This window comes from Sinohyriopsis cumingii, chromosome 5 (assembly GCF_028554795.1).
Source record: "Sinohyriopsis cumingii isolate HCF-2022 chromosome 5, ASM2855479v2, whole genome shotgun sequence".
NCBI classification, from domain to species: domain Eukaryota; kingdom Metazoa; phylum Mollusca; class Bivalvia; order Unionida; family Unionidae; genus Sinohyriopsis; species Sinohyriopsis cumingii.
The window spans coordinates 94,984,091-94,996,382 of NC_142965.1; the positions used below are offsets into that span (position 1 = coordinate 94,984,091).

General features: G+C 32.9%; 1 protein-coding gene across 4 annotated transcripts in view; it reads left to right on the top strand.

Annotated features, from left to right (window-relative positions):
- Window positions 1-11,448, top strand: part of LOC149799797 (ras-related C3 botulinum toxin substrate 2-like) — a 56,291-nt gene extending 44,843 nt beyond the window's left edge. For all 4 annotated transcript variants that reach the window (XM_089959188.1, XM_089959191.1, XM_089959190.1 and 1 more), the window contains exon 6: window positions 1,768-11,448. In XM_089959188.1, the coding sequence (XP_089815314.1) occupies window positions 1,768-1,845 (78 nt within the window). In that variant the 3' untranslated portion in view covers window positions 1,846-11,448. The remainder of the gene's footprint in view (window positions 1-1,767) is intronic.
- Window positions 11,449-12,292: the final 844 nt, after the last annotated feature.

The window sequence follows — 12,292 nt, forward strand, 5'->3', positions numbered from 1 at the left end:
ACTGCAGCAGGGATGTGGCCTTATAATGAGGGTGGCCTTTCTAGAGGGGGATGACAAATGCGAATAGTAAATACACATAAAAGTCACAAGTACATTTAATTCTAAAACATATAATATTTTCATTAAAAAATCACATGCGTGTTGTGAAATAAATGTAAAACAAACTGTTTCATCATTTTCGAAAGAATGTTATGAATAACCATTGATATAGTTTTAAAAATGTCTTTATAATTATGTTACAGATCACATCATCTGTCACTCTGTTGGTGACAGTATAAAAAACAGACCAGTCTCGTCACAATTAAAAATATCCTTGCTGTCATATCCCCTGCAAATATCGTTTAGTCTTTTGTTCCAATCTTCGAAAACTTCATTATTAACATCAGCTGATTCTCCACTAAGGACAGAACACTTAATATTGTGTCACACTTGAAATCTGTGCAACCATCCGTTACTTGCGTTAAAGTCATCATATCCCAATTCAACTGACAAAATTGTTGCTTTTTCTTGTCATTCAAATCAGGATACAAACATCTCCTGGCTCAAACAATCTTCCTTTCTCCATCCATTTCACCATCCTACTTCTGCAGCCTTTCTGACATTAGTTTTCTGCAAGGATCCTCCCCACCCCTCCAAACCTCTCTGTCAGTTGAATTACTTTCATTTCTCTTCTGAACTAAGAATTTTTCTTTTCCTCGATGACATGTTGATCTTTTTGCAGTAAGTTATTCATGTTGCCAAGTACAATACTGATAAAACAATTTTGTATGCATCTAAAGAAATTGCCATGTTTTTAAAGGAAGTGATCTTGTCACATGATTCGTTAGTCACAGTCTGGTACCCTATTGTTTTTATACATTTCTTTACACTAAGTGAGTGAAGCCAAAATGGCTTCGATATATACCATAAACCATCACGCAGATTTGACCTCGCAGCCGTTAGGATTTGTAATTTTGAACAGGCTCAGTAACCCAGTACTTTCTGCTCTACTGGTGTGCAAAACATTCATGGTCTCAGCTGGTACAAAGTGTTTTAAAATGCAACATGAAAATCTTGTTTTTATAGCTAATAGTGCTACATATGAAAACTTGAAGCAGTAAAGGATGTTAAAAGACAAGAGGGGCAAATAAATCATTGTTTATTGAATTTTTAGCATGTTGTATGTGGATTCCTCTTTTTCTGCTTGGATTCCTCTTTTTGTCCACTTGGATTACACTTTTTCCTCGTCAAGGGTTGGCATGTATGCATATGATATTACTGTATTGTGAAATGGACACTCCCCATATGATATTACTGTATTGTGAAATGGACACTGACCATTTGATATTATAATATTGTGAAATGGACACTGGCCATGCGATATTAAAATATTGTGAAATGGACACTGGCCATATGATATTACAGTATTTGTGAAATGGACACTGACCATATGATATTATAATATTGTGGAATGAACACTGGCCATATGATATTACCATATTGTGAAATGGACACTGACCATATGATACTACAATATTGTAAATGGACACTGACCACATGATATTTCAATATTATAAATGGACACTGACCATATATTACTGTATTGTGAAATGGACACTGACCATATGCTATTACTGTATTGTGAAATGGACACTGACCATATGATATTACTGTATTGTGAAATGGACACTGACAATATGCTATTACTGTATTGTGAAAAGGACACTGACCATATGGGATTACTATATTGTGAAATGGACACTGACCATATGATATTACATTTTGCAGGTGTTTGATGAAGCTGTGAGAGCTGTACTACAACCTCAGCCAGTCAGACCCAAGAACCGGTCATGTCGGCTATTGTGAAGACATCATCATTGTTTATATCTTTCACACATGTGTATATACAGCCCATAAACTATTTTATCAAGAGGAAGGATGACTGATTTGTGACAGTGAGGTCATATGTTTTGGAACACAAAACTATACGTAAATGTATGTAAACATGCACTTCAGAATGATTCTGCCACATGTCTTCAAGCATACAATGTTATTGAACATCAGCAACAAGAAGAACAACAGCAACAATGCAGATTTGAATGGATTCAGTACGCAATCTCAGGATCATGTCAGTTCTGTTCTGTTGTCATCTAGTCCACATTGAAAAGTATTATTTTTACCAAGTTTGCCAAGATTTTATTGTACTACTTTTAGTGCATTTTACGTAGTTTAAAAGAAATAGGTGATTTGGATTTGGATTTTTTTTTAAACATAGCGATGTCTGCAGTGTGGCAGTTTATAGTGATATCGAGCACAGGGGCACAATGCCGCAGACATGTAGCTTGATGTCCCACCCAGTCACATTATCCTGACACCAGGCCGACAAGTTCTAACACTAACTTCTTAATGCTGAGCAGTTGTTAGTGCCATTTTTATTAGGTCTTTGGTATGACTCGGCTGGGGTTCGAACCCATAACCTTCCACATCTGAGACAGACGCTCTAACCAGAAAAATGTGGGTGTTTTTGTTTAGACGCTAGATGCTTGTGTTGGTAAAGCAATTGCCATTGTACTAAAACATTTTAGCAAAACATGTTTCATATTCCTTAAACAGTTTTAGCTTGAAACTCAAGTCAGACTCAAAAGTCCCTAAATGGAATTCAGTGATTTCATGTTTTTCGTCAGTGTCAGTTGTCATGGTTTACTGAACAGTATCATTTTTGTTGATACTCTGTTCTTGGATTGGGAAAGGTGTCTCATTTCAAAAGAATGCAAATTTGTAGAGTATTGAAATCATGGTTTTCAAAAATGACAGAATAAATAAAAATTTGTTATCCCATGAAATATATAGTGAATTTGCAGTCTGATACATACAGTACCTTATATATTCCCTTATAAGTCAGGTCAAACTGCAAGCAGCATAGATCCTGATCTGCAGTCGCATAATGTGACAGCAGATCAGGGTCTATTTTGTTTGTTCTACTGACTGCTCCAAACAAACTACACAAACCCAGATCTGCCATCACTTCATACATTAGTAGATCTGGGTGTGTGCAGTTTGCAGTTGGAGTTGACTTATGAGCAAGTACATATGGTACATCAAATTTTTCTGTCACTGAAATTTATTATTCAAGTAGAGAAACCAGAGTTAAAAAGAATGGATCCTGACAGTTACATTTTCTAAATCTATCCTGAGTAAAATTACAGAATGTCAAAACTTCCAAACTTAGTGCTTGAAGGCGAGTAAAATTTTCCCAACTAATCTTTTATAGATCAGTATGGAAACTTAGATGTTTTAATTGAGCTATCTGATAAGAAGCCAGTATACTCAACTAATGTGTGAATAATCACGTTTTGGAAGGTTTTTTTCATATCTAGGAAGTGTTGGCCAGATTTGAGTCTATTGTTCTTGCATACCTTTTTTCTTGCTTGCTCCTTTCATCTTACGTAATGTATGGTTTGTGGAGCAAGTTTGAGTGCAAGTTAATATACAAGATGTGTAGATTTAAGGAAATGATGGTGTATGCATGATATCAGAAATTTGTGCATTATTTATACATTCAGAGGCTGGCAGAGTTTTATCTCGTTCTTCGTATGCAATTTGTACTGTAAAGACTTGCTTCATAGTTATGTTCAACTACAAACAACATAGACTCTGATCTGCAATTGCATAATGTGCTGGCAGAACAGGGTCTATTTTGTTTGTTCTACTGATTACTTCTAACAAATTGCATAAACATAGACCTGCCAATGCATTATGCAATGACATCTGTGTCTGTGCAGTTTGCAGTTGCACATGTAAACAATTATAAAATGATTCCATATAAGGAACCTCTGTTACGTATTGGGATTGATTGATAGCTGTGCTATTTTCTTTAACAAGACCTTCGACTATGACAATGCCTAAGTAATGGCTGAGGAAGAAACTATACAGGGATATATTTCTTGTAAGTGGCCCCATAAGAAATTAGAAAGCTTAGTGTTCTTGCCTGTGAATGGCAGCATGTAGGTATTGCTTTTCTGGCAGAATCGTCAAGGTTGTAAAGTATACGTGTTACCGTTTTTGAAAGTCTCATGTCATCTACAATAGTATCTGTATTTAAATGAAAATTTAGTGTAATATTTTGTAATATAATGCTGATATTACTAATGTATAAAGCTTGTATTCTAAATTGGATGAATTTCCTGATTTGCTATTGTCGGCAGAAACTTTGCTCCCTAATGATAATGTCATTCTCATGCAAGGCACATTCTACAGAAGACTTTGTTTTGAGTACATTTGACAGTGTTTATGGTTGTAAAATCAACCCTGTGTGGGGGGAGGGGTTTTAAATGATCTATTACATTATGGCATCTTTGATGAGATGTCACATTTTACTCAAGTGCATTGTGGTCTCTAACAGAAATCTGATGTAAAAAAAAGACCTACTTGCAACTTCTGTTTCTATTAAGTAATGCAAAAAATAAATTAATTACACAGTTTAAGTAAATGCAGTTAATTCATTGAAAGAAATTGATAAAGGCAACTAAATTTATTTGAGATATTGGGAAATTTTCTGTCTGCTATATTTCAGCAGGACATTCTCTTGATGAGAATAATTGTATTATATTGAAAAAAATGTATTCACCAGTAAAAACCTTTCTTTGTGTATTTGATAATAGGAGTCTGATCTTAGTCAATGAAGACTTTAATACTCATTGCACTGTAATTGTTTTATCAATTGGTAACAGGGTATTTTTTCCCTTGCTATTATGTATAATTAATGTCTCATACATGGTGATAGACTTAAAACTGCAGTACACAATTATAACTTTTAAAAGTGATGTTGGAATAGTTTGACCATTTGCTATATAAATATAAGTACTCAACATTTCAAAATGATCTTCTTTATGAGGGCATTAATCTCCTTTACTGCTATGAATGTTTCAATGTTTTACAGCTTTCTCATCTCATTATGAAGTCTTGAGACTTACAGAATCAGTACAGGCCTTTTGTAGCAACATTTCTCTTTCATGTATTCGGTTAGGGACTGCATGCTGATGCCATATTGATATGTGTACCAAAATATACACCCAACTGAAGACAGCACAGATCCAGAATTGAGGTTACATAGCGTATTTAAAGTGCATGTGTCCAACACTGTAAATGTAAATATTGAGAAGAATAAATAGAACAGACCCTGGAAGGAAACGTTTGCTGTGTAAGGTATGTTGACTGTATTGAATACAGCCTCAAAATGAAACAACCTGGATGGCAACATCCACTGTCTAGGCTTTTTTTTTTGACAGTTGTGATGATGGTGAAAGATTGCAAAAAATTATTTTCTTCATGCATTTTGCCCTTTTCAGCTTGCTTTTATGGATTGAGGGCTTGTTATGCACTACAAAGTGTTATGACCTTTGGATTTTATGCAAAATGAAGTCCTAAATCTTAAGACTGGGCCTGTCTGTACAAAGATGACAAATTGCTTCATCCATTGTTGTCCTCTTCCACTAGATATTTAAAAGATGAAGAGAAAATAATACATCACAAGAGGCTGCTTCTTCCAGAATTACAAATCAGCCAAGCCAAATGTCTTGGCTGTTTGCATTTGGTTGCAAGATAAATATGGCAGAATTTGTGATTGTTGTTCTTTAAAGCAAAAATGGATAATACATATGGAATCCATGACCTTTTAGTAGAATATATTTGACATTTATGCAGAATTGTTTTTCAAGCATTTTACTTGAATCATGAGTCTTACATTTTTAATTGAGAGCTTAATTTTTCTCTTACAAATAAAAATTATCACATGGTACTAAATTAGAAAGTGTCCAGAATTTAAACCAGCTGTTATGTTATTTTATGATAAAATTGATGCTAGTGATAAATATAGGGATAGCATATAAAGGGAGGTACCACTGGCAAGGAAATTGCTTCTTTGTGTATAATGATATTATGGTTTCTGATGATGTTAGTGTGTGGTTTGAAAACAAGCCTTAGGGCCTTTACTCAAGAGTACATTAATGCAGTAGAGTTAAAGCCCTTAAGTGATCAAATAAACATCACTTGTTATTTTAATGTGCATTGTTTTTAAAAAAAAACATTTAAAAACAGGTGCTGGATTCATTGTGATTCATTTTATAATTATTTTATAAGATAGTTTTTATGGCGTGGCATATTTTTGCTAATTGCAGAGGCTTTTAATTATTTTCGTTTGTTTTAGTAATGATCGTTGACTAGGAACCATGCATTGTTGTCTAGCATCTGTATAACATTTTTAGAACTGAACTTTTTAATCAGCAAAATGTAACTCCTTTTGTGTTTACATGTATTCAGAGCCTATGTATACACATTTATACATTGTCGCAAATGCAGTTCTTTTTATTACACACACTTTTGGTTCATAGCATTCCTTCTAGAAATTATTTTATGCTTGTTACAGTGAATATTAGAATGAAAAAACCATATCTAGCAATGTATTGTTTATGTACAAGTCCGTTTTTATGTGACTCACCCATCTGGCATTTTTATTAGATATAATTTTGTGCCTAATGCATTTGAGGAAGACTTAACTTAATTGATGCTTCTAGAATATGAATATTATATCATTTTTCTAAACCACTATTTTTTACAAGTATACTAGTATTTGGGGAAATTTCTGTGCTGTATTTTTTTCTCTTCATAATTTGTATTATCAAATTAAATGAAAAGTAAACACTGCACAATTTATGGAGTAAAATACTTTGTGCCACAAAGTTTATGAAGAACAACAAACACAACATAGTGTGTGGCATTAGTCTTGATTGGTGACATGTCTGTTATTTTTACAGATGAATAAGCAAGTAGAATATTTCAAAGGGTGACTAAATTTACACATTAACAAGAATAAAAATGATTACAGTACATATGGCAAACATTTTCAAAGTAAGATTGTTTTGAAAAGGGCTGTTCCAGTAAAAGATAACTGGGACCCAGTGAAGGCACTTTTAATGTGGGGTACTCACCCATAGATGCACTTTAGAGATTTTATTATTTTAATATGAACCCTGTGAAATCAAAGTACCCTGGTATGTATTTTTATGTAAAATATTTGCTTTCCCAGGGTACCATGTATGTTAAACGGAACAGCCCTATATACCTTTTGGTAGAAGTATGAACATTTGATCAGTTTTCTTCAGGTTTGATAGTTAGTGTGCAGTGCAAGTATGAACATAAATTTGATTCCAGGATGATTACTGATGCTAGTGGAATTAAAACTGAATTAATTTTTAACGATGTTGAAATTTCCCTGTATTTGGTAATTTGTTAAGTACCATTTGTCAGTATTGCACACACCCACACCCACACACGTTTAGGCATTACAGTTGCATCTAGCCTCTTGAAATATAAAGTTAGGAAACGGAAACATAAACATTTCATTTTCTTCTCCAAAGTCTGGGAAATGTTTCAAACTAGTTTTTAAACTCCATTATAATTATTTAAGAAAATATTTGTGGCACAAAGTATTTTACTCACTAAACATTTTTGCATGGAGTCATTAAAGGATAAAGTGCATGTAGGAATAACATTTACATGTATTTGTTTGATTTTCTTTAATTACTGAAAATGGAAGAAAATTTAAAACTGTGATGTAATTTGTACTTATTGTGTTGGGTACTGCCAAATGAGATGCATGGTAAAACATTTTTATAGATAGTTGGTTTTGCATTCATGCTCATTTCAGATAAAATGATTTCTATTTCAAATCTTGGTGAGCACAATTATTAAAATTATTAAACTAGTTTAATAATTCCATTTCAGCTGAAAAAGACATTATTTGTGTCATCAGGCTCTTTCATATGTTGATTAATCAGCACATACAAAAAGTGTGAATTGGGTGATATGAAGTCATGTGATAAAATAACTGGGTGATATGAAGTCATATAATCAAATAACTGGATCATATTAAGTCATGATTACAGCTTTTGTAAAGTCAGTCAAAGAGTCACAGTGGCTCAGTGATTATCATTCCAGACTCCTGACTGAAAGGATGAGAGATCAGATCCAACGGTTGAATCAGTCGAGTGAGCTAATGAGGTGCATCTTTGGCACTTTACTCCAGAGCCTCAGCACTAAATAACTGGCTTGTGTTGCTGTGCTTTAAAATAGCTTTCTAGTCTTGATATATATGCTAATAAAAATATTTAGCCATTTTATGCAAGGAATATATCACTAATTACATAAATTGGAATAATTTTATTTGTAAGAAGTTTATTTATCCCCGTGTTTAGATTTTTTTTGATTCCACCTTTATAACCTCAAGCAATTTCGTTCCTGAATTACTCGTACAAGTGTCAAATAATTATTGTGTCAATCTGTTTTATATGCAGATTGTTGACTTTTTCATTTAGATATAAATTTAAAGTCAAAGATTCATAATATGTACCTCTTTTTTATAAAAATATATTGTGCAGTCTTTTTACAACTTGCTAATCTTTTGAAGAAAAAGAAAAAAACTTTTAGTAATGAGTTAAACATACTTTTTTAACCTTTTATTTATGTATTTGAGCAGAATTTTACCCTCAGCTTTAATAATGTTTATTTACTCGAAGGTTGAAAGAAGTTTACCCTTTCTTACATACAAGTGGCTTGATGAGAAAACAAAATCACTTTGCTGCAGTCATTAAAATGATGTAGCTATTTTCTGCTACATCATGTTACCAACAAGTTTGTTGACGCTGATCAATGCAGATATGTGTGCAAGTCAGAAAAAAATCACACTTTTAAATTCATGAGTAGAATTTTTCTCTAAAGAAATACATAGCTTAATGATCACCCTTATATACTGTTTAAAAAATTTCCACATTTACACAGTCTATGATAATAGTAGCAGCTTTAATGGTCGAGATAAGGTCATTATTTATGGTGATCTAATGAGAGTTATATATTTGTTTCAATTACATTTCTGTGTGTAAATAGTTTGTTTCATGTGATGCGAGTTTTTAAAAAAAATCTGCTACAGTATGCAAATATGGATTTTTTTTATAGAAATGATCGTTCAATTTTTAACATGTCCTGCATTAGTCAGATCATATTATGTTATGTTGTTGTTCATCTGCCTATCTCTGGACAGTAACTCAAGTTGTCCTTCATCTAGATACCAAGGAGTTTGAATGGCTTGCACTGGCTAAGGAGGAACCCAATCAAATTTCTGGGTTCACAAGGTCAGTGGTCAAGGTCAGTGACTGAAAAAGTCAAATATTTTCCACACAATAACCTAAGTTCTCCCCAATCCACAGTTGCCAAAGTTGTTGTGTACCATCAAGTAAGGAAGCAGCCTAGAAAGAAAAAAATGGTTTGAACACAATAACGTGACATCATATACCTGGACCAAACTGAGGTTTGTTGGGTAAGGAAGAAGCCTGCCTATTTTGGGTCAAAAGGTTAAAAGCCACAGACAAAGAAAATTCAGATTTCTGCATATCATTAATTCTATATCACATACCTGGACCAAACTTTTATTAATGGTTTGAATATGGTGTAAGGAAGAAGCATCTTTGGGGGGATTCAAATATCAATATCACTGGTTAGAAATAGAAAATTGTTTTTGCATAATAACTTTTGTTCTAGACCATGCACTTTAAGGTAAGGAAAAACCCAACTGATTTTGGGATGAAAGGTCAAGGTTGTTGTGGCTCATAAAAATGGATTTGGCAAACTAAATTTTATTCTTGATCAAACTTGGATGTCAAGAACCCTACTGATTTTAGGGTGAAAATGTCACATGACATAGTCATGTTAATATAATAAGACAGTAATGGTTTCTGCATATTAAATTAGGTGTGTTAAGTGACAAAGCATTGGACCATTAAGCACATGCAGGTGTGTAATGTACTGTTTACAGTACTCTTACTTAAGTGTACTGTAATAGTTAATTGGTTTGCTTAAGAAGTTCAGGTACATTTTCCATAGAATTACAAATCTCTTCTTGCCTTTTAAAGCACCATAGGTTGTGAAATGCTTTTGCCTGATGTGATTTAAACTATGCTTAAATGTTATCAAGAAACAATGGGACTGTTTATTTTTTATCTACGATAAATGTAATTAAATTGCTTACATGGCTGTATATCATTATATTTTCATATGTAAATGTGTACAGTGTAGTTGAGTAGCTGAACAATGCAAGTTTTAAAATCTTTACCTTTGTAATGTTCATGATTTTGAGTTCTAACAAGCCCAACATCACACACAAATAAATTTTCAAATTTCATTTTTGAATATATCAATCTAAGAGTCAGGGTTTGTGTGTTTTGTTTCTCAGACATTAACATTTTTTTCTGTTGAACTATACTTGAATAAATCAGACCATTGGCAAAAAGAATGTGCAGAAAAAAAGACCTGGAAAATACATTTCAGAAATATTTAGAATATTTTACAAGTCATTTCTGAGGAGATAGTAATTGGGATACATTACCATATATACTTGCTTTTAAGTAGGGTCCACCTGCAAACAGTAAGAACCCATATCTCCCATTACATAATGCCAGCAGATCAGGTTATGTGTTTCTTATTCTACAGTTCTGTCAAAACAAGCTTCATAGACCCAGACAGTGGTCTGTGCAATTTGCAGTTGTCTCCAACATGTAAACAAGTATATATGACACATTTGATTATATTGTGCAAATAAAAACAATTGTAGAGCAGACAAGTTATATTTTGATTGCAAAAACATAGTTTTCCTGTTTTATTGAAGTTTTTTATGACTATTTTGCAAGATCCATATTTCTATATTTTTGGGTAAGTATTGAAAATTTAGTTTGTAAAATGCAATATTTTTTTGCAGTTTACTGTAGTAAAGGTATATATATATATATATATATATATATATATATATATATATATATATATATATTAAAAGGTAGATGCTAATCAAGACCAGTATAGCAGAGTTAACTTTGGAAAGTCTTATATATATATATATATATATATATATATATATATATATATATATATATATATATATATATATATATATATATAGTCAAATCATCCACCTCTAGGATTCATTAGGCCTTTGAAGTCAAGTGGTTGCTTTAAAAAGGTTATGTACTACATTAGTTTACAAGCACTCAAAAAGCAGCCTATAAGTGTTTTAAAATTATACATAGCTGGACTTGCATGAATTCCATGTAATCTTTTTTTCAAGACAGGACTAATTTAGTATGTGCTGAAACAAAATTTTGTTCAGTTTGTCAATATGACCATATACAAATGTCAGTATATTTATAATGAATAGGAACCAGTTTCAGACTGTGAACCTATCGATGCTGATATTGGTTAGTTCAAATAAACTCTTAGTCTGTTTGTTAGTCGTAGCTGTTATACACTTACATCTCCATGCAAGTTAGGGAAAATGACCATCATTTGACACTCTTATAAGATAGTGTCGGATCATTTTGTAGTGTGCAATATGTTCATCTCATCCTAAGTAAAATGTTTTGTACAATATGTCCTTGGGCTTTTGCTTCTTGTGTTGTCTTTAGTCATAGAAGATTGACTACTTTTGAGAAAGTTAATTAGTTGCATGGCAAATCCAGATATGTGTGATATATTGATTGATTGAATGATTGGTGTTTAATGGCATATCATCTCACTAAAGACTTGTCATGCCACTGGGGATGAAGTGCCTTCCCAAGAGACACTATGGTTACTGATCTGTGCAGGATTTAAAGCAGCAACCCATAGATTGTCAGTCCTACACACTAATCATTGAGCCACTGCCACTGGATAATGCCTCACCTGTGGTGCATTCCTAATTAAATCGGGTTCATTTTAAAATCTTTGATCAGAAAATACCATTAGTTTTAAAAGAATTTGCCAAATAGGTGTGCAAAAGTAATCAGGTCCATATTTGAAGGCTACACATATTTAAACCCATGCAAATTAAGGTGTGGGATATTATGGTTTTATGTTGTGGTCAAGGTGCGCAGGCATCTGAAAGTTTGGTTTCAACAATATATCATAGATAATATCTGACTGACTTTGTGAAATCTTTATTTGTGTAAATGAATCACAATAATAAGAGTTTAATGTCAAAACCTCATGATCTGGGTTTATGTTGGATGATAATACATATAGTTAAACTCTTGTCATTACTTTTTCCCCTTTTGGTTCATGATGACCATGACCCTTTGTATGACACCAAAACCAATATCCTTTTGTTTGTATACCTAAGGATAATATATCTTTGAAGTAAGGTACAGTTGTGTAATGTCGAACTAGAGTTATGGAGAAACCATTTTCAACAGTCAGGTCTGTTAGGGTCTAGAATCGACAACTTGAGATTCCCAAA